General features: G+C 48.4%; 1 protein-coding gene across 2 annotated transcripts in view; it reads right to left on the bottom strand.

Annotated features, from left to right (window-relative positions):
• QTRT2 (queuine tRNA-ribosyltransferase accessory subunit 2) overlaps positions 1 to 23,413 on the bottom strand; it is a 184,742-nt gene that overhangs the window by 12,469 nt on the left and 148,860 nt on the right. For both annotated transcript variants that reach the window (XM_069202683.1, XM_069202684.1), the window contains exon 8: positions 14,990 to 15,110. In XM_069202683.1, coding sequence (XP_069058784.1) covers positions 14,990 to 15,110 — 121 coding nt within the window. The remainder of the gene's footprint in view (positions 1 to 14,989; positions 15,111 to 23,413) is intronic.

The following is a 23,413-nucleotide window of genomic DNA, read 5'->3' as shown; positions in this document are numbered from 1 at the left end:
GCTGTTTGGGCCATTACAGTCTAATGCCAAGTGTATGAAGGAATGCACAAACACAGTTTATTTCTAATAAAGGTTTAATGTGCTGCATGGATAAATATGTATAAGGTCCCAAAGGTGAGATTGTCATTATCATTTACAACACCAAAAGCTCTAACTCTAGCTAATGTGAGACCTATAGCATTGCAAATGCTTGTTTCTATTTTCTTCTTTCCATCAATAATATATAAATACTACATAAGGCAACACTGAAGCATAAAGAATAAACATGCTGCAAATAAAACAATGACAAATCAAACTCTTATGTGGGAGATTAAGACAATTGAAAAATATGTACCGCTCCTTTAAGGAGCCAGCAACTTCCATCTCACAGCATGTTTTGTACTGACAGGCTCATTTGTTTTTGAGGGACCTCTGCAGAGTTTTCAATTTCACTGAATTAAAATTTGCAGTTGTAAATTGAAAGACTGAGGACGTGAGAGAGCTGTTTTTGGCTTCAGTGAAGATTCCTACAAACATTGATTGCAAGTAACATTTCTTTCTGTAGAATACGTTCATTACTGTATAGAATTGCAAGCTTATCCCAAAAAACTGGAGGTACTCAACAATCAAGGGCAAAGACAATCCAGGGAAAACACTCTTATTGGGAACCTTAACTGAACGCATTCTTCAGAGGAGCTCAGCCAACTAACATAGCTCAAGAATCTTCATCTAGACTGTAGTACCTGGTGAATATATGGACAACTTCATGTAGGTACCTTACAAGTCTTCTATTGGGATGTTTCTTAACTAAGGTCAGTACCTTTTCACAGTGTGTCTGTCAGGAAGAGTTTTGCTGGCTAGTTGATAGCACAGCAACTAAACTATCCTTTTAGAAATGGTCTGCCAAGAGGTTGCTATACCATTATGGAGGGGACCATTATTGATAGAGCCAATTAAATTTCTTTGCAACTTTTGTTCTGCCCAAATAAAATGTTAAGACTCATAAAATGTATGGGATCCTTAGGCTGGAGAACAGGGACTACTGAAGAAAAGACAGTGAAAATGTCTGGTTAACGAAAGTCAGAGACTATATCAGTAGGAGTGATGTCTTTGGTCTCAAGACACCCCTTTTTTGGAGAAAATTTACAATGTTCTACTGCAGATACGAGTCTGAAGCTCACTTACCCTGTGGGCCATTGACACAACTACAAGAGGTACCTTCAAAGTAAAAGAATGCAATGACACCTCATGCTGAGGATCAAAGGGAAAAGTTGTCAATTTAGACAAGACCTCACTGAGTTCCCCTAGAGAGAAGGCTGTCGTCTAAGAGAAACATCTTATTTAGTCCCATCCAGAAATTATTTGATCACAGGAAATTAATGAAAAACCTGAAAAGGCGTTCTGTATATGCTGAGATGGCAGCCAAAAGTACTTCGGCGTTAGATGAAGGCGGCAAGGGATGATTACATTTTCCTAACAAGACACTGGATAATGGCTGTTAAGAAGTTATCCCAATAATAATCTCTCCCATTCGGTTTGCTTGGAAGCTTCCTGTAGCATTTTCAACACAGGTGAAGAAGCTCTGGAAACCACCACTTTCTTGGCCACATGGGGCAAAAAGATAATTGTGCGTTTGAATACCTCATCTGCATTAAAACATTTGGAATCGCTGGTGTTGGTGAAAAAGCACAGATACATTTCTCAGTCTCCCCCAGACTGACCCATCCCCTGTATGAGTGCAGCCCCCTCCTTTATCCCCATTACAAGCCTCTTCAGGGCTCTAATCACTCATGATCCTCTCCTAAGGGTGCTCACCCTCTCTCTTCAGGGAGCTGCCCCTTCTCTCTCCTCGGAGTACCATCACTCTCCCGAAGGGTGCTCACCGTCTCTCTCCTCGGAGTACCATCATTCTCCCGAAGGGTGCTCACCGTCTCGCACCTCGGAGTACCATCATTCTCCCGAAGGGTGCTCACCGTCTCTCTCCTCGTAGTACCATCATTCTCCCGAAGGGTGCTCACCGTCTCGCACCTCGGAGTACCATCATTCTCCCGAAGGATGCTCACCGTTTCTCTCCTCGGAGTACCATCATTCTCCCTAAGGGTGCTCACCGTCTCTCTCCTCGGAGTACCATCATTCTCCCTAAGGGTGCTCACCGTCTCTCTCCTCGGAGTACCATCATTCTCCCTAAGGGTGCTCACCGTCTCTCTCCTCGGAGTACCATCATTCTCCCTAAGGGTGCTCACCGTCTCTCTCCTCGGAGTACCATCATTCTCCCTAAGGGAGCTGCCCCGTCTCTCTCCTCGGAGTACCATCACTCTCCCGAAGGGTGCTCACCGTCTCTCTCCTCGGAGTACCATCACTCTCCCGAAGGGTGCTCACCGTCTCTCTCCTCGGAGTACCATCATTCTCCCGAAGGGTGCTCACCGTCTCTCTCCTCGGAGTACCATCATTCTCCCGAAGGGTGCTCACCGTCTCTCTCCTCGTAGTACCATCATTCTCCCGAAGGGTGCTCACCGTTTCTCTCCTCGGAGTACCATCATTCTCCCTAAGGGTGCTCACCGTCTCTCTCCTCGGAGTACCATCATTCTCCCTAAGGGTGCTCACCGTCTCTCTCCTCGGAGTACCATCATTCTCCCTAAGGGTGCTCACCGTCTCTCTCCTCGGAGTACCATCATTCTCCCTAAGGGTGCTCACCGTCTCTCTCCTCGGAGTACCATCATTCTCCCGAAGGGTGCTCACCGTCTCTCTCCTCGGAGTACCATCATTCTCCCGAAGGGAGCTGCCCCGTCTCTCTCCTCGGAGTACCATCACTCTCCCGAAGGGTGCTCACCGTCTCTCTCCTCGGAGTACCATCATTCTCCCGAAGGGTGCTCACCGTCTCTCTCCTCGGAGTACCATCATTCTCCCGAAGGGTGCTCACCGTCTCTCTCCTCGGAGTACCATCACTCTCCCGAAGGATGCTCACCGTCTCTCTCCTCGGAGTACCATCACTCTCCCGAAGGGTGCTCACCGTCTCTCTCCTCGGAGTACCATCATTCTCCCTAAGGGTGCTCACCGTCTCTCTCCTCAGAGTACCATCATTCTCCCTAAGGGTGCTCACCGTCTCTCTCCTCGGAGTACCATCATTCTCCCGAAGGGTGCTCACCGTCTCGCTCCTCGGAGTACCATCATTCTCCCTAAGGGTGCTGACCGTCTCGCACCTCGGAGTACCATCATTCTCCCTAAGGGTGCTCACCGTCTCTCTCCTCGGAGTACCATCATTCTCCCGAAGGGTGCTCACCTTCTCTCTCCTCGGAGTACCATCACTCTCCCGAAGGGTGCTCACCGTCTCTCTCCTCGGAGTACCATCATTCTCCCGAAGGGTGCTCACCGTCTCTCTCCTCGGAGTACCATCATTCTCCCGAAGGGTGCTCACCGTCTCTCTCCTCGGAGTACCATCATTCTCCCTAAGGGAGCTGCCCCGTCTCTCTCCTCGGAGTACCATCATTCTCCCTAAGGGTGCTCACCGTCTCTCTCCTCGGAGTACCATCATTCTCCCTAAGGGAGCTGCCCCGTCTCTCTCCTCGGAGTACCATCATTCTCCCGAAGGGTGCTCACCGTCTCTCTCCTCGGAGTACCATCATTCTCCCGAAGGGTGCTCACCGTCTCTCTCCTCGGAGTACCATCATTCTCCCGAAGGGTGCTCACCGTCTCTCTCCTCGGAGTACCATCATTCTCCCTAAGGGTGCTGACCGTCTCGCACCTCGGAGTACCATCATTCTCCCGAAGGGTGCTCACCGTCTCTCTCCTCGGAGTACCATCACTCTCCCGAAGGATGCTCACCGTCTCTCTCCTCGGAGTACCATCACTCTCCCGAAGGGTGCTCACCGTCTCTCTCCTCGGAGTACCATCATTCTCCCTAAGGGTGCTCACCGTCTCTCTCCTCGGAGTACCATCATTCTCCCGAAGGGTGCTCACCGTCTCTCTCCTCGGAGTACCATCATTCTCCCGAAGGGTGCTCACCGTCTCTCTCCTCGGAGTACCATCATTCTCCCGAAGGGTGCTCACCGTCTCTCTCCTCGGAGTACCATCATTCTCCCGAAGGGTGCTCACCGTCTCTCTCCTCGGAGTACCATCATTCTCCCTAAGGGTGCTGACCGTCTCGCACCTCGGAGTACCATCATTCTCCCGAAGGGTGCTCACCGTCTCTCTCCTCGGAGTACCATCACTCTCCCGAAGGATGCTCACCGTCTCTCTCCTCGGAGTACCATCACTCTCCCGAAGGGTGCTCACCGTCTCTCTCCTCGGAGTACCATCATTCTCCCTAAGGGTGCTCACCGTCTCTCTCCTCAGAGTACCATCATTCTCCCTAAGGGTGCTCACCGTCTCGCTCCTCGGAGTACCATCATTCTCCCGAAGGGTGCTGACCGTCTCGCACCTCGGAGTACCATCATTCTCCCTAAGGGTGCTCACCGTCTCTCTCCTCGGAGTACCATCATTCTCCCGAAGGGTGCTCACCTTCTCTCTCCTCGGAGTACCATCACTCTCCCGAAGGGTGCTCACCGTCTCTCTCCTCGGAGTACCATCATTCTCCCTAAGGGAGCTGCCCCGTCTCTCTCCTCGGAGTACCATCACTCTCCCGAAGGGTGCTCACCGTCTCTCTCCTCGGAGTACCATCATTCTCCCGAAGGGTGCTCACCGTCTCTCTCCTCGGAGTACCATCATTCTCCCGAAGGGTGCTCACCGTCTCTCTCCTCGGAGTACCATCACTCTCCCGAAGGATGCTCACCGTCTCTCTCCTCGGAGTACCATCACTCTCCCGAAGGGTGCTCACCGTCTCTCTCCTCGGAGTACCATCATTCTCCCTAAGGGTGCTCACCGTCTCTCTCCTCGGAGTACCATCATTCTCCCTAAGGGTGCTCACCGTCTCTCTCCTCGGAGTACCATCATTCTCCCGAAGGGTGCTCACCGTCTCGCTCCTCGGAGTACCATCATTCTCCCGAAGGGTGCTGACCGTCTCGCACCTCGGAGTACCATCATTCTCCCTAAGGGTGCTCACCGTCTCTCTCCTCGGAGTACCATCATTCTCCCGAAGGGTGCTCACCTTCTCTCTCCTCGGAGTACCATCACTCTCCCGAAGGGTGCTCACCGTCTCTCTCCTCGGAGTACCATCATTCTCCCGAAGGGTGCTCACCGTCTCTCTCCTCGGAGTACCATCATTCTCCCGAAGGGTGCTCACCGTCTCTCTCCTCGGAGTACCATCATTCTCCCGAAGGGTGCTCACCGTCTCTCTCCTCGGAGTACCATCATTCTCCCGAAGGGTGCTCACCGTCTCTCTCCTCGGAGTACCATCATTCTCCCTAAGGGAGCTGCCCCGTCTCTCTCCTCGGAGTACCATCATTCTCCCTAAGGGTGCTCACCGTCTCTCTCCTTGGAGTACCATCATTCTCCCTAAGGGAGCTGCCCCGTCTCTCTCCTCGGAGTACCATCATTCTCCCGAAGGGTGCTCACCGTCTCTCTCCTCGGAGTACCATCATTCTCCCGAAGGGTGCTCACCGTCTCTCTCCTCGGAGTACCATCATTCTCCCTAAGGGTGCTCACCGTCTCGCTCCTCGGAGTACCATCATTCTCCCGAAGGGTGCTCACAGTCTCTCTCCTCGGAGTACCATCATTCTCCCTAAGGGTGCTCACCGTCTCTCTCCTCAGAGTACCATCAATCTCCCGAAGGATGCTCACCGTTTCTCTCCTCTTCAGGGAGCTGCCCCGTCTCTCTCCTCGGAGTACCATCATTCTCCTGAAGGGTGCTCACCGTCCGTCTCCTCGGAGTACCATCATTGTCCCGAAGGGTGCTCACCGTCTCTCTCCTCGGAGTACCATCATTCTCCCTAAGGGTGCTCACCGTCTCTCTCCTCGGAGTACCATCATTGTCCCGAAGGGTGCTCACCGTCTCTCTCCTCGGAGTACCATCATTCTCCCTAAGGGTGCTCACCGTCTCTCTCCTCAGAGTACCATCACTCTCCCGAAGGATGCTCACCGTTTCTCTCCTCTTCAGGGAGCTGCCCCGTCTCTCTCCTCGGAGTACCATCATTCTCCTGAAGGGTGCTCACCGTCCGTCTCCTCGGAGTACCATCATTGTCCCGAAGGGTGCTCACCGTCTCTCTCCTCGGAGTACCATCATTCTCCCTAAGGGTGCTCACCGTCTCTCTCCTCGGAGTACCATCATTGTCCCGAAGGGTGCTCACCGTCTCTCTCCTCGGAGTACCATCATTCTCCCTAAGGGTGCTCACCGTCTCTCTCCTCAGAGTACCATCACTCTCCCGAAGGATGCTCACCGTTTCTCTCCTCTTCAGGGAGCTGCCCCGTCTCTCTCCTTGGAGTACCATCATTCTCCCGAAGGGTGCTCACCGTCTCTCTCCTCGGAGTACCATCATTCTCCCTAAGGGTGCTCACCGTCTCTCTCCTCAGAGTACCATCATTCTCCCTAAGGGTGCTCACCGTCTCTCTCCTCAGAGTACCATCATTCTTCCGAAGGGTGCTCACCGTCTCTCTCCTCAGAGTACCATCATTCTCCCTAAGGGTGCTCACCGTCTCGCTCCTCGGAGTACCATCATTCTCCCTAAGGGTGCTCACCGTCTCTCTCCTCGGAGTACCATCATTCTCCCGAAGGGTGCTCACCGTCTCTCTCCTCAGAGTACCATCATTCTCCCTAAGGGTGCTCACCGTCTCTCTCCTCGGAGTACCATCACTCTCCCGAAGGGAGCTGCCCCGTCTCTCTCCTCGGAGTACCATCACTCTCCTTAAAGGTGCTGCACTCTCTTTTCAGGTGCTACTTTATTTTTTTCAGAGGGTGTCTTCCTGTCACTCTCGGGGTGCAGCTGCCTCTTGGGGTGTTGCCTGCTATGCTGCGTTACTGCCCGCTTTCAGGGTGCCACTCCGCACCTCCCCTGCAGGGTCGAGCTTCGTCCTTTCAAGATGCTGTGCAGCTATTCGGGGTGCAACTTTGTTGGGGTGCCTCAGTCTCCCAGGCGGTGGTGTCTCTCCTGGAGTCCTCAGTGCAGTCTCACAAACATTCTAGGGGTGCTGCTGTACCGAGTGCTCCCACTGCCAGTGTGGCGCTCTCCACTCCGCTTTAAAATCATATCTGGTGCAGCTCTCTCTGAGAGCTGCCCTCGTTCAGCTTCATGTCCCCTCTCGAGGTAAGCATTCTGTCTCTATGGTGCTGTCTCTCTTTAGGTAGTCTCCTCCCTTTGACATCCCTGTTGAGCACCTCCGGTGCAGCTCTCTGAGATCTGTCCTCTGCCAGCATGCTGGTCTCTCTGATACAATCTCACAGCCTCTCAGATTACTGCCCCCTCCTCCCGTCTCTCTCAGGGTAATTTTCTATCTTTGCCCTCTGACTACTGCCCCTCTCAGTTGCAGCCAGCAGGCGGATCCCATCCAGTCACGCTGCTCTCCCATGTGGCCCTGATCTCGTCTCGCATTAGTGCCTCATTCCACGACTTCCTTTCTCGAGGATTCTGCCCAATTCCGGCCTCTGATTCTGTACTCCTCCCCAGTCCCCTACTACATGACACAATGATACACTAACGATGCAAATAAATGGCTGTAATCAGCCATTTACTGTGTGCCTCAGTGAAATGTGGCTTTTAGCCCCACGGGAGGCCTCTGAGAGCCCACCCTAAGGTTCTCCTCTGACCGGTCTCTGTCACTTAGCCATCTAGTGCTGCCCTAGGGCCCCACCTGTGCTGGGGCCTAGTAGCAGGAAATAGCTACCACTGCTATCACGGGTGTCGATTCTCCAAAAGGCCAGGGGTAGCGGAAGAAACATCATACACCCTTTGACCTTAATGACGTAACATGAACTGACATATGACCTTTGACCCCCGAATCACCCTAGAAAGTGATGTAGCGTAACATTAACCCTGGTGGCATCACAATAATTAACATCGCTAAAGTTCCATAATATCTGCATGTTTAACATAACACAACACAGACAAATGTCTATTTTAGATAGCATGTATTTAAGGTGCGGACATGATATTTCAAGGTAGCAGTTACTTGATTTGTAGCAAGCACGCAAAGTGAGTTAGTCTGACATCTCCTGGGGGGAGGGGCAAATTGGTGGCAGAGGTTTCTCCCCACTGAGAAATGTTTGAAAATAAATAACTCTAATAGTGCATTCTGAAGCACAATTTTGTCATATATGTGCTAAGTAGCCAAAGGCTCTGAAGAAACACTCAAATATTTATGATGTGCAAAATTAATGAAACCTGACAATCCCCACGAGTTTAGCCCATTTTGTTTTTAAATTGTTCTATATGACCCTCTATATGTCTCAGATTACTGCCACTGCTCGGGACAGATTTTTGTGATGCCCCTTCTAGCCAAACATTGCATACAATAAGGCACTATCCGAATTTTTCCATTACTGCTGTCCAAGTACAATGGGTGACCCTTATGTCAAAAGTTATGTTTAGTAAGTGAGGAACAGCATTCCGCCATTTGATGCTCCCCTGACGCATGCCACGCTTGTCCTCCCCTACGCCAAGAATTTCTGCCAGTTTGTCAGTGCCAGCATTTTTGCCACCGGTGCCTTATGCCAAAAGTTATCTTCAGTGTGCCATTGCCAGCAATTTGCCCAGAATGCCTCTATGAATGAAGAAGCATGCTAGGTTCAACAGCAGACTTGCAAGCATTACAACACATTCTCACTCATGCTCACTCACGTTCACTCACACTTACCCTTGGCTCACTCATTCGCTCACATTTATTTTCACTCAGTCTCTTGCACTCATTCTTACCTTGACTCACACATCTGCACACTCTCATGCACTCTTACTGACTCATTTATACTATCTCACAGTCCCACAAATAAGAATGTCTGCTCACACATGCTATCTCATTCAAACTTACTCTCAGCGACATGCGCGCTTGCATCAAACATTTAAAATAATTTTATTTTACTAACCCAGGATGCTAGAGAAGATCATGTTCAAGATCCTGCTGCTCCATTTTTTATTACATCTATAGCGAATGATAAACTATTAGTCACTATTAATGTATTGAAAAATGAGGCGAAAACAAGGAAGCCGGAGCCTTCTGCTCATAATTCAAGCTACCTGTGAACTCCTGGCACAGTGTTTGCTATTTGTGGCATTTGTAAGCGCCATCTCATCCTCCGCACCTGGCTCTGTCCTTCACCGGTGCTGAAGCAGTTACCAGAATGATACAAGAAGCAGCGCTCTCCTCCACCTATGTCCAATCGCAGGAGGGAGGAGGGCAAGCCTAAAGCCTTGTCTCTAGACAGTGAGTACTTCCTCTATCGAGCGGCAGGGGAAGACACTTATCCTCGGGTATAGCTTCTCTCAACAGGAAGGTCGAATTGAAGGCCCTGCCTTTAGACTGTCTCTGCTTCTCCTCTGGTACTAGGATGGAGGAGTGGCTCTGTTACTACTTGTAGGGCCAAGTGTCACTTCTAGTTCCGCCTCTTGGATGTAGCAGTTCTTGATTGGCGGGGATGGTCTACACCAGCAGACTAGTATCAAAACTGCTTAACTTCGAATCTATTCCTGTGTTTCAGGCCTGAAAGTGGTTGCACATATTTGTAGCATTAGTACTCTTATCAGAGAGTAATCCGTTACCAAGATTGAGAATTGAGGATCCTGAGGAATACCTCTTCTGCCCAAGGTATGAACAGGAGTGGTTTTGTAAGCTACGGGGAACTCTGTTGAGGCTTGAGCATGTAATCCAAAGACTAGTTCTTCTGTCTGAACCTAAAAGATGTATAACTGTAGGCGTAGCACTGCCACACTGAGGTACTGAGAGCAGAGGAATCCGACAAACAGATGTGTTGTAGGAGGACCTGGTCTGCAAGAACTGCATAATCTTAGCGGACGATCTGCTAGGTTAGTCCTACTAAACTTTGTGCCTTTTAAACTGAGATATAGCCTCCTTGATCAGAAGGTGTACAGAAATAGATAACACAAGGGACAGGCCACTGAGGAATAAATATGCGAGATTGCAAAAAGAAAAACATAAAAACCAACAACCATCCTTTTTAGGAGGGTTCACATAATTGAGAAAATTGACAAGCACCACAGTACAACAGCTCTTCTCCTCTACTGTAGGATGAGCAGGATCATTCAACCAATCCAGTCTGAGATGCGCCCAAAAAGTGCACCTTTTTCTTTTTTTTAAATGCATTATACAACTGCCTGCGTTGGCTCATCAATGAGTCTCAGGGAGGCTGACATTAGAATGCGCGCTTATCAAACAGTAAAAGGCAGGACCATCCTGGAGTGGGTAAGACTGTTGTATCAAAATTAATAAAAAACATTCACAGGATGGCAACCAAACAGTTCTACAAAGGGAATCTTTAGTCCAAAGATGATCAGCCTTTTAGCAAAGTTCTTCTAATAACTGGATGTATGTCGGAACGACGCCTGCCAGAACAACGAATGCCTGAACAACGAGGTCGGAACAACGACCTCGTTGTTACCACTAATGCCTTTACCACAAATGCCTTAACAATGATTTTTCGTTGTAAAGGCATTCCTGGTAAAGGCATTAGTGATAGGCATCCATTGTTCTTGCATGCGACCCCCCTGGCCCCCCACCCCTACAAATTACCGCAACCCCTCTGCTCCCCCCTAAAACCCCACCCAACCCCCACCCTTGCCCCTAAAACTGACCTCCATCCTACCCCCAAAACCTAAAACAACCCCCCACCACTAAAACTACTCCGAGCCTCCCACCCTGACCCTAAACCTAAACCCCCCCAACCCGCCCCTAAAAGTACCCGACCCCCAACCCACCCCTGAAACCTAAGTACCCCAACCCTACCCCTAAAACTACCCCGAGCCCCCCACCCTGCCCCTAAACCTAAACTCCCCCAACTCCCCACCCCTAAAATTACACGACCCCCCACCCACCCCTAAAACCCCAACCCCGCTCCCAAACCAGAAAATACCCCGACCCCCCACCCCGCCCCCAAACCAGAAAATACCCCGACCCCCTGGCCCTAAACCTTAAACCCCGACCCCCCACCCCCAAATTAGAAAATACCCCGATCCCGACCCTAAACCTTAAACCCCCGCCCCCCAAACCAGAAAAATACCCCGGCCCTAACCCTTAAACTCCGACCCCCCACCCCGAACCAGAAAATACCCTGACCCCCACCCCTAAACCTTAAACCCCAACCCCGCTCCCCGCCCCAAACCAGAAAATACCCCAACCCCCCACCCCACAAACCAGAAAATACCCTGACCCTAAACCTTAAAACCCGACCCCCCACCCCCAAACCAGAAAATACACCGACCCCCCCACCCCGCCCCAAAAGCTAATACCCCAACCCCCCACCCCCACTTACCTGAGTCGTCGCGTCGTCCTCCTCAGCCGACTCCCTTGTTTGTGCATTAACGAAGCATGTGCATTGTTCAGCACATGCGTGGTTAAGGCACAAAACAAGGAAGTCGTGGTTAACAAAAGCGTTGTTCCGCTTTCGTGAACCAGGACTGCGTTGTTTAGGAGTTGCCGCTGAGGGCGTTTTCCCTTTTAACTGTGTTCTCCAAAGTACACTTGCATTTAACCTCCAGAGGACCATGGCAGTGCATACCTAGTGACCCAGCACCTTAGCACAGCCTACAGTGTCAATGGCAGAAGCTATTTTTTTTAATTTTTTTTTTTTTTTACAGAAAAGATTGAGAGAATGTCTAAAGGTTTGTCCATTTAACAAAGGGTCCCACATTGGTGCTAAAGCAGAGGGGTGGGCACCCAGCAGGTGGAGAGTTAAGTAATACCCCACCACTCCTGCTTTATACCACCCATGTTCAAGATTCAAAGACACAGAAACACTGGAACACGACACAAAAATACTTTTATTTACAGTGGTATTAGAGCAGGGAAAGGAGGCTGTGCTGGAATTCTCGCAACAGAACAAAAATTGAAAGTATAGCTAGCCTCTTCCCTGCTCACAACAACCAGCAAGTTCATTTTACTGATCTTTTCGCCTTACTCCATCACTTGTTGTGACATGATCACTGCAGCACCTTCAGGGACGAAGGAGAAGTCGCTACTAATGTGGTTGGACAGAGGACAAACACCTCGTTCTGCTGTCCGGTCCTATTACTGCCTCCTGACCGGTCACCAAACGGCATGATCTCTGCAAAAGAACGCACTGGAACCAAAGGAGACCACTTCTCATCACCGATGGAAGTTTGTTTCTACCTGGTGTGTACATTCATCACTTTCTGCACACCCCATGCTTCCACGGGGCAGGTTTGTCATTCTTTGGTCTGCATGGGGGTACTACCCTTAGGAAGACATTGGGGCTGCTGCACCCCCCCTCTAGCTGTTCCCGCTGCACTGAAGTCTGGACCATAACCTGACATGTCTCGAGAATGCAGCAGCACACACTACTGCCCTGCCTGGAAGGAGAAAATGCACAAAGCAGATCTGGAACTGTTGACTTCCTTGATCTTTCTGTAGTTTTGAAACCTCTCTAATCTGCTGGAAATCCTAAAAGTATAAAAATAGTATCTTTCTGTGCACCTCCTATAAAGCGCATAATACATATTCGACTGCAAATCATGCAAAGCGTAGAAAATGTAAAGCATTGCAAAGTAATTAGGGTTTAGACTTAAGTGTACGATTACAATTAGTATTTAGTTTAAGCTCAGAGTTTGGGAGTACGGTTAGAATTTACCGTGTGGAATCAGAGTGTAGGATCTAAGCCTGTGATTAGAAGTAAGGCCTAGCTGTAGGGCTACTGTTTAGTGTGTGGGAAGCCAGGTTAGGGGTATGGCAAAGGTCTACATGCAGGATAGTATCAGCTTCAGAATTTAAGGTGGCGGGATAGGGTTTACAATGTAAGGTTGCGATTAGGGGAAGGGCTACGCTCCAAGAATAAGAGAAGATCAGGGCTGAAGTTTAGGCTGGAAGGCAAAGGTTAGGGCTAGGGTTACACTAGAGTTCAGAGTCTTGTGATGTAGCCAGGCAGTAAGGTTATAATCATAACTAAGTTTACAATTAGAGTTACGGTTCAGAGAATAGGTTAATGCTGTGGGATGTAAGGTCAAGGTTGTGATTTAAGTTAGGGTTTAGGTTTAGAATGTAAGTAGAGGCAAAAGGGCAAGAGTTGGTTTACAGAGTAATGACCGGGTCAGACCTCGTGCTGGTAATTAGTTTGGAATGAATGTAGGTGCTTTACAAAAGGGGGCATTTTTTATGATTTAAATTAGGTCTGTGTGGCCTGGGTTTGTCATGGAGTGAGATGTGGATTAACTCTTCATCTCGGCTGCCTGCCTGAAGTCCCTAATCCTGTATCATCTAGCCCTTCCCCCGCCTCTGATCTGTTTGAAGGGAGCCCATAAGTGATGTTCATGACGAGGCCACCCTGAAGCAAACTAAAATTAAACGATTACAGTTTGTTGGTGTCCAGCTGCCAAAAGATGGATGCGGACAACGGTTGGCTCCCATCAACACTGCAGGGCGACCACTAGAGGAGCCTGTCCTGTGGGAAGCCTGAAGGATGGAAGCAGCTCCACGAGCGTGGCCCACGGTGGCGTGAAGCCAGGCTCTACACAGACACTTCATGGAGCAAAACTTGTGAAGCAGCAGCAGAACAGCTGAGACAGCCTAGCGAAGCATGCATACTTAGCACGAACCTTAGACAAGAAGCTTACTTGCAGATATGACCTGTCACGGAACGCTCAACAGTACCTCGTCCCCCTAATAAACCACAGAGAGGAGACTCTCCACTCTAGTAAGAGGAGGATGTCTGTTGCTAAACACTATTATGAACAGAACAAACCCTATGGTCTCAGATAAATGCTTGTGCGGAACAAGAGAGGACGTGAAACATTTCATGCTGTGCTGCGAGAAGCTGTGAGATAGTCATGTCTAACAGAAGATATTGAAAACCGAGACAAACAAATGTTCTTCCTCCTAAGTGACCTCCCAGGCCATGCCGAAAGAGACAGGCAGAGGCAAGAAGTGAGGCCCACCAAATTGGCTCAGAGTGTGTTCTGGAAGAAACTGTGGGGAAAATGCTCAGTGACTGGCAGTAGCTCCTCAAGATACCAAAGAGAGACAAACTTAAGGACCTCATTACGAGTCTATCGGTCCGAGGACCACCACACTCATGGTGACTGTTGGGCCGCTGCACTGCAGGTAGTCCGACTTCCACATTACAACCCTGGCGAGCGGACCCACCAGGGGACCGCCATCACCACCAGGAACATTGTTCCTGACAGGCTGACGGCTGTCTGGGCTGTACCCAGCCACAGTGTCGCCGAGCTCAGTGCCGCTGTGCTGATTACAACTCAGCTTCCCACCAGACTTCCTGTGGCGGAAAGTCAGTGTCAGGGGCTAGGGGGCCCCTGCACTGCCCAGGGCACAGCCAAACTCATAATTCGGCCCTAAGACACTGCTGGACATTGACAGGGTAGATGCATTTGCCCTTTGAGGTAATCTAAAAGCAGAAAGAGGTACTTGTGGTGTGCATCCCCTAGGAAGGGGTGAAGCAGTGGAAGATATTGTACAATGACCAATGATCGTTCATTAACAAAAATGTACAAAGGAAAAAATGCAAAGAAATGCAGCAAAGAAACCTAGAAGTAGAGAGTGTGGAAGGGTCTCAGTGAGATGGAAGAGTAAATGAAAGAGAGGAAGAAAGAAAGATGAAAATTGAGTGAACAGGAGGGAGAGAACAAAGAGTAAGGTAAGTGATTTCAACAGAGACAGCGCGAAAGCTAAAGAAAGAACATGCACATATGCAGGAAAAGCAAGAAAAGGAGAAACAAGGAGAAAAGTTAAGGCAGCAGGAAGAAAAACGTGTGTGAAAGAGAGAGAAAGAGGGAACAAAAGTGGAGGCCATGAAGTGCAGATGGAAAGAGGAAGTGCATGCATGAATAAGTGAGGTAGCACAAAAGTACATAAAGATAGAGGGGTGAGAAAAGGGAGATAGAGAGAGTATAAAAGAAAGGAGCTAGCCATTTTAAAGTGTTCAAGACAGCTTTAAAGTAAAACACACCTTTTGTCTTTCAAACACATTTCAAAAGGTGTCTTGTCATCGCTGCTTGAGTCGGGCTCTCCATTCTGGGCTCTCTCTTCACTGGATTTCACAGCATCCTGATTCACATTTTGCTCTAGGACTGAAAGAAGAAAAATAGTACTTTCTGGAAACTCAACACGTCTGTGGAAGGAAGACACACAGGCTCTATCATTTAAATGTTTTACTTTTACTTTTTATTGTTCTGGTAAAGGGCCTTCCACCATTAATCACCAGTATAAACCACTTGAAGCACAAGGGAGAGATGCTCAGCCACACAGACTAGCATTCAAAGAAGAGATGACAAGAGAACATGACGAACTAGGACTTTGGCGATGGATGGGTGCTAAGTAATAGCAAGGAGCACTCCATCGACAAGTCAGAAAGAGAGTACAATCTGAGCAGGGGTTGTTAGAACTGGCTCACACAGGAACAGCATCATAGGATCTGGAACTGCATAGCTCCACACCACCAGGGTGACAGAAATACCATGTTCAGATTGAGCATGTGTAGGAACTTAGAATTGGCCATCATGACTGCAGTTTCTGCACACTGGAGAGGTGGCCCATTAAGGCTCCGCTGGAAGAGAGTGAACTGAACCTGCAGCCCCCCGGCCCTTTGGCATGGCATTTTAAAGGTGTGTACTGTCAGTCATAATATATCTTTACGTAAAGAGGTCATGCCTTGTGAATGAACCCAAGAAACCAGAGAGGATATGTGCTGGAAGGGGAGGAGATTGGTAAGCAAAAAAAAAAACTGGTGTGTGAGTTAATGGTGTGTGAATGTGTGTGCAAAATCCCTAAGCCTGATTTTGTCCCTCCCTAGCAGCAACCTGGTTCCAAGCAGCTTGCGCCATCTATGACATACGGATATATGAGGCTATCTTGGGCACAAGAGGATCCACTCACCTAAGATAATGGTTACTATGGCACAATGAGGGGTATTCCTCTCATCCTCCGGAATCCTTGTCATGATGGTGTAAAACTGCTATGGTTCAACACTAGTCGTACTTGGCATTTTGTTGGAGCCCCTACCTTGAAGTTAAAGCATTGCATGATGGATGCCCTAACATAATGGTGGTTATTGCTTGCATATTGTAGGCATCCTTTGCTTAACAGTCCCGTCTCCATCATAATGCTGACCATCCCTAGCATAGTTTGGGCATTTATGGGTTAAAGATGCCCTTCCCTTGCATACAGGCTGCATTTTCGGTAATTATGTTTTATATTCTGTGGCCTTCCTTGACTTTACTATGACCTCAATGTCAGAATGTCCACAGTTTGGCACATCCATGCCAAACTGTGGACATTTTTGACATGTCAACATGCTTTAAAATGCATGCAGCTGTCCATCGATGACACAGTGGTTGCCCTGGCATAACAGTGGTTGTTCTGTGTATATTGTGGGTATTCATGACATTATAAAGCTTTCCCTGAATAACTGTGGCCCTGGAGTAACTTACAAACCCCTCATATAATGTTGGAAATGCCAAGCATGTAATGGGAAAAGCTTATGTTTTCTAACAGATCACCAATGGCTGAAATTAATTCAAGCACTTCCTCACTTTTGTGCTGTCACAGTCAGAGGAAGAAACTTATGATCTTTGGCCATAAATTCTTAAAGTTGCTGACCTGATCCCATATGATAGAGCTCTCTTTTATTAGGATAAGAAAAATGAGCAAAATGTAAAACTTCTACTGAGTCTCCAACATGGTTAACCCCAGGTTAATTATTCTGAACTTTAGCATTCCTTAAATTAAACAGGTGCAAATGGATTAAATTAGAAGCAATTGTCGGGCGTGGTCAGCATGATGGCCACGCAGACGAGTTCAAGGGCAGCTCTGGCGGTCCAGCCATAATCCGACGATAATCCGGCCATCTGCCTCAAATTTAAAAACTCATTCCACTAGATGTAGAGTGCCAGAGAACCCTACACACATGGAAGCTCCCGGAAAACGTACCCCAGGGCCTGACATACAAAGAATGAGACAGCAGAGAGTGTAGGCCGAGCACGAGAGCAGCCGCAGCCTCTCGAGAGAGAGACACAGAGGTGTGCATACCGGGGGCCATGTGTGGCGACCTGGTGGAGTAGCGAGGTGCCCTGCTTCTTGCTGATGGTGGGCTCTGGGCCGGCCGGGGAGTACTATGCCACGCTGAGGAAGAGGCCATGCCCTGGTGGTGGGGCCTGGATGCAGTAAAGCAGGCGGGGGCCAATGCGCTCGATCAGAAGCACTACCTGGCTTTGGGGCACTGGAGCTCAGTCACTGACGTCTCCGGTGGGATGCTAAAGTGATACCCCCTCCAGAAGAATCCCAAGCAACAACACTACCACCACCAGACAATGCCTCCCTGCGGTCAGCTACTCAATCCTTCACAGAGGCGTTGGAGAAGAAGATAGGCGAGTTGGTAATTGAAGGATCCCTACTCTGCCAGGTTCTCAGACTTGTAATGGCCAGGGTCGCAACAGTGAGGATCAGAACTTCAGAACGAGAAGATGCAACAGTTGGACTGAGCAAAGAAGTAGCGGAACTCCAAGCCACATCAAAAGACCTTCAATGGAAAGTGGATGATGCAGAAAACTGGGCGTGCAGAAATAATCTGCGCTTTGTAGGTTTCCCGGAGGGAGTTGCAGGATCTAACGTGGCCACGTGGCTGCATGAAACTCTTCCAAATGGACAATTTTCGTCATGCTTTGTTCTGGAAAGAGCACACCGCGGCTTGAGCATCAGGCAGCCACAAAGGGCCCGACAGAGTCCAGTGATAGCCCGCTTTCTAAATTTCCTGGACCAAGACATGATCCTGCAAGAAACCTAGGAGAAATCCATCTTGGTCCATCCAAAATCATGATCTTCCCAGACTACTCCAGAGAGGTCCAGAAACAGCACCACACCTTTGATTCTGTAAAGGCAAAGCTCAGGATCCTCCAGCTACAATACATGCTGTTGTACCCAGTGAAACTAAAAGTCATCTTTGAGGGCCGAGCCCACTTCTTTCTCATGCCAGAGGAAGCTTGGACATGGCTGGAGGAGATACCATTGACAAAACCCAAGCATAGAAACAAAATCTCTGGTGGTAATTTTGAGAGGGCGGAAGGTGAAGGGCTTTGGAGTTACAAAGACTGTAAAAGAGGGCGCTAACAATCAACATGGGACATGGAACCCCACGGTGTAACGCACGGCGAACATACAATCCAGACATCTCTGTAGAATCAGGAGGAGAGACTCCTCACTCTGGGGGAAGAATACGGAACAGGGTTCGGGGAAACGCAATCCTGCTTCCGAGAACACCACAGATGCCTCACACTCAGAACCTGAACACATTCATCCTCTACTGACCAGGATAGCCGATTTGGAACAAGATGCACAGGATGCCTCCTCCCCTGGATGACACACTCTGCTGGCCATAGGCGGAATGGACAACTAACAGAAACTGGTCATGCTCCACAGAAATCCCACTCTCCGATGAGTCCCTAAGACTCCTTTGAGAGAGAGAGCAAACCTTTTCTTTTGCACTCTATCTGTGCTGCAAAAAAGTCTGGCTGTTGTTTCGAGGACGGGGAGGAGTTATAAGTGGTTAATGTAGTTATAGACGTATATATGGGGTGACAGACCTCTCGAGCTCTCCTTGGCAATGGACCAGGTTGAAAGATGTGGGCCAACGAGGAGAGCACAAGAAGGGGAGGAGGAGGGGAAAGTGTGGGGCTAGTTTGAAAGAGGGCTGGTAATGCAGTACATCAAGAGACAACAGCCCGACTTGGTCCTTCTCCAGGAGACACACGAATTGGCGCTTTGTGGGGCGTGGAGCATACTGCACACAGGTTTCACTAAGGGGGCTCACAGAGTGGCTATACTGGTGAAAGTAAGCCCTCCATTCCAGGTGGTTAAGACATGGACAGACCCTGGGGGCAGGTTTGTGGGGGTACACAGTCACTATGGTCAAAGGGAGATAACAGTGTGGAGTAAATGCGCTCCGCCAAGGCTCCAAGCCTGCACCCTATCTGAAATTACAGACATACTTGCCACTCTACCCTCCCGACACATATCCTGGGTGGGGATTTCAATGCTGTAATGGACATAAGCCTGGACGATCACATTCACATGCTGCTGCTGTACAACCAACGGCACTAGTAGACTTTGCAGAGGGGCTGGGACTGATAGATCTGTGGAGACCAACACACCGGCAATATTTGTACTTTTCGGGGGCCCACAAGGTATACTCACGCCTTGATTACATACTAGCGCCCACACAAGGGGCAAGAGATTTTCAAAGGGTGAGTTACCAAGCATGAGGTCTATCGGACCACTCACTCTTGCTAGCCATGTTAGGGCCTGCTACAGATACAACAGCAGCAGGTTGGAACTGGAATGCACAGGATTTGGCAGAAAGGGAGGTGGCACGGACACTCCAAAATGAGACAGAATTGTATTTTACTGAAAATCAACACTCTGTTACCTCCATGGTCTTACTATGGGAGGCCTACAAAGCTGTCCTGTGCGACAACGCAAAAAATGCAATAGAAGGCACAAAGTAACAGGACACTAAGGAATTAGAAGACCTTGAGGAAAGGATACTGCAGTTAGAAGGTTCTCCAAGAGAAAGCACTAACCCTCTTTTATTGCGGCAGGTACAGTCCCTGCAAGCAGAATACAAAGACCTGTTGCAGTCCCTGGCTATGAAACACATTCTGGCCACACCCCACAGATTGTACGAAGCAGGGGACAAAGCAGGAATCATACCGGCATGGCTTAGAAAGAAAGAACAAGAGGCCAGGTGGATACAGACAATTAGGTCAGACAAGGAGGACACATACGACACAGATGTCAAATAATGAGGGAGTTTGCACACTACTACGCATGTTTCTATAGCACCCAGCCCCTCGCAGACCCGGAAACTATAATGCGCTACCTAGTGGCAATTCTGGGTCTGACATTAGACAACACAGACTGGGAGGACCTTGAGCAAGATTTGACGCTCACTGATGTACAGGCAGCTATAGTCAAACTCTGCCCTGGGAAAACTCCCAGGCCCAATGGTATACCGGCAGAGTTCTACTAATGGTACTCCAGCCTTTTATGGCCCGACTTGCTACATATGTTTCAGGAAGCAGGAGAGAATGGAAAGCTTTCCCCTGACCATCGTATTGTCTGCTCCTCCTGTATGCCCGATGATTCTCCGCCTTTCACCCTGTTAGCAGTCGTGGCCCTCGTCCTGCATTATCTGTGGCTATCTTCTTTGTTTGCTTAGACCCGGTTTTGAAGAAATTACGCTACACGCAATAATGGACATAATGCCCTGATGAAGGTGGCTGTTAATAAGATGAATACTTTTGGAAGTGTAAGCCCACCGAAACGCGCGTCGGCAGGAATGACGACTCAAACAGATGAAGTAACATTTCTCAAAAAGAACTTCACTTCTAAAACAGACCGGATTAAGTCTCATTAGTGAGAATTCTAACTGAGATTATGAGCATTGATTTCTGAGATACCTACCACTATATTGATTGCACGGACTCTGAGTTTTTCATTGGAGGCGATGTGGAGATTATTCACACATTAATTTGTTTTTTACTATGATCTATACATGAGATTTATATCTGTTTTGAGAGAAGATTTATGATCTATAAATTATGTTTTGGGATATGTAGATATGTGTTATTTTTCGTGATTCCGGTGTCTTGATGTTGCCTATATGTTTGTTACATGTTCTATGTCCTTTCAGTCGTATATGGTCTTTGTATATTTGAATATTTGTTGTGTGTTATGATTTGGTTAAGGGGGAGCTTTATGTATATTTTTGATTCAATATTTTGTATGAATTAGAAGATTTATGCACATTTATTTATGGTTTGATCATTAAAAAAATGATAAAAACACTTTATATATCATTTGAGGTATTTCTGTGTTAGATTAAGTTGTCTCTTCATATTTACAAGAGATAGATATACTTTCTACTTATTAAACTCCCCCCTGACCTCCAGAGAGCCCTAATCATTACAATCTACAAGGAGGGGAAGCCCAGGGATAAATGTACATCATTCTGCCCGATCTCCTTATTAAATACGGAGAGTAAGATACTCGCTCATGTCTCCTACAGGTCATAAACACACTGATACACTGGGACCAATCCGGCCTTATGCCGGAGAGATTGACACAGCAAAATGTTCGAAAGTCACATAATTGCCTTACCATAGTGCATTTCCGGGATACTCTGCAAGTCTTTGTATTGGTTGATGCGGAAAAGGCCTTTGACAAGGTTCACTGGCCCTTCCTAGAGCAGGCGCTGCGTAGATTCAGGTTTGGCCCCAAATTTAGACACTGGGAGGCGCTCCTGTATCGTGATCAGACAGCTTCAATTAAAGTAAAGGGATTGACCTCTAGAGAATTCCTGATAGCAAGAGGCACCGGACAAGGCTGCCCCCATCACTCCTTTTATTTGCCCTTACTATTTTGTCCCTAGCAAACAAGATAAAACATCACCCAGATGTACAGGGATTCCAGACCCTTTGCGGAGACACAAGGAAACAATATCACTTTACGCGAATGACATACTCTTTTATATAACAGATACAGCGAACACTAATCCACTGCTTTTCCACATTAAACATGAGTATGGGGCTCACTCAGGCTACAAAATTAATTGGGACAAGTAGGTGCTATACACCCTTCAAACCCTACAGGCTTCCCTCCCGACGCCACAGGGTCTCCAGCACACCACAAAGGGCTTTAAGTATATAGGAATTTTTATGACAACTGTATCAGACCTATGCCCTACTCACAATGTGGGCAGAGTTATCACAAATTTCCAGGCAGATCTGGTGTGCAGGGAAAGACTGCCTCTGACCCTCATGGCCCGAGCAGCCGTTTTTAAGATGATCACCCTTCCCAAATTACGGTACGTGTTACAAAACACTTACTTCCCAATCCCACAAACCATGTTTCTTACAATAAACATGACCCTGCAAACCCTACTCTGTGGGCTGATGGGCACCTGCGAATAGCCATTAAAATACTCCAATGTAATCCATACAATGAGGGCCTTGCCCTCTCGGACGTAGTGAGCTACTATTGGGCAGCTCATTTGATAGCTATCAATGATTGGATACATGCTCCCCCAGGACCACCTGACCTATCGCCTGGAACAAGACTTTCTGGGCCCCAAAACATACATACACTATCTGTATGGAGGATCGGGGTTATCCACACTCCCTCCAACCACGCAAGTCGCTATCATAGCATGGCGCAAGGCCACCAAAATGATTGGCTGGACACGAAAGGTTATCAGACTGACCCCCCTTTGGAAAGGGACATGGCAAAAAAAAAAAATGGCAAACCTGAGGGGCTTTGACATGTGGGACATGATAGGAATTACCACAATAGGGGATATCCTCTGACAGGTAAACATCATGCCCTTCCCATCCCTATGACAGGAATATAATATGCACCAGTCCCAATTCCTGAAATATGTGCAACTACATCACGCATGGAATGCCCAGTAATTGACAGGCACGGCCATTCCCAAATACGCCCCTCTTGAGGGGGGACTTCTGACGGGGGAACGCGGTAGGGGAGCGATCTCCACACGTACAAAACGGTAAACAACAATGTTCTAAACACCCTGATCATTCTGCGAACGAAACGGGAACAGGACCTGCGAGAACCGGAGGACCTAGACAGGGAGGCAACACTAATGCGTCCCCGAGAGGAAGTTATTAAATCCTTATTCAATTTAATTCAAGATCCTCCATAGAGCCTATTACGACAGACAAAAACTACACCGTATAGGCCAAGCCTCCTCACTCTCTGCTTGAGATGTGGGACTGACAACAGCTTCATACACACCCTATGGGAATTCCCAGATACTCAGGCATACTGGAGGGCGATAACACAGGAACTCATCATAATACAGGAAGTACAGATCCCACTAGAACCAAAATTTGTCCTACTAGGAATCCTGAATGATGTAGACAGCAAATGGTTTAAGCTCATGTTCTGTGTACTGGGACTTGTGGTGGCAAAGTGGGATCTGGCCAGATGCTGGGGCAAGACAGAGGTGGCAAACATACACGAGTGGCAAGCAGGAATGGATATGTATACATCCTCGAAAAAAGTGGTCTATCGCAACAGGAGTTGCCCCAGTGTCAAAGTAAGGGGCTAGTGGAGGACGCACTATGGACTAGGAATACAGACTGATGCCCAAGATATTTCCTAGGGCCAAAATGGTGATGAGGAACTGAAGCAATGTTTTATACACAGTTGTCCAAATGACGAAGTATATTGAAATTGTCTGTTGTAATTGCAATGTAAAATGTCAATCTGACTTGTTAAGCTCTGTTCTTAAGATACCAGATATGTACTTACATTGTAACGAATGCTCAAATGTAATGGCCCCACACGTTGTTTTGTTTCA

The sequence above is a fragment of the Pleurodeles waltl genome, chromosome 8 (assembly GCF_031143425.1).
Source record: "Pleurodeles waltl isolate 20211129_DDA chromosome 8, aPleWal1.hap1.20221129, whole genome shotgun sequence".
Lineage (NCBI taxonomy): Eukaryota > Metazoa > Chordata > Amphibia > Caudata > Salamandridae > Pleurodeles > Pleurodeles waltl.
The sequence above is the reverse complement of the archived record's forward strand: the minus strand, read 5'-3'. Positions and strand labels throughout refer to the sequence as shown.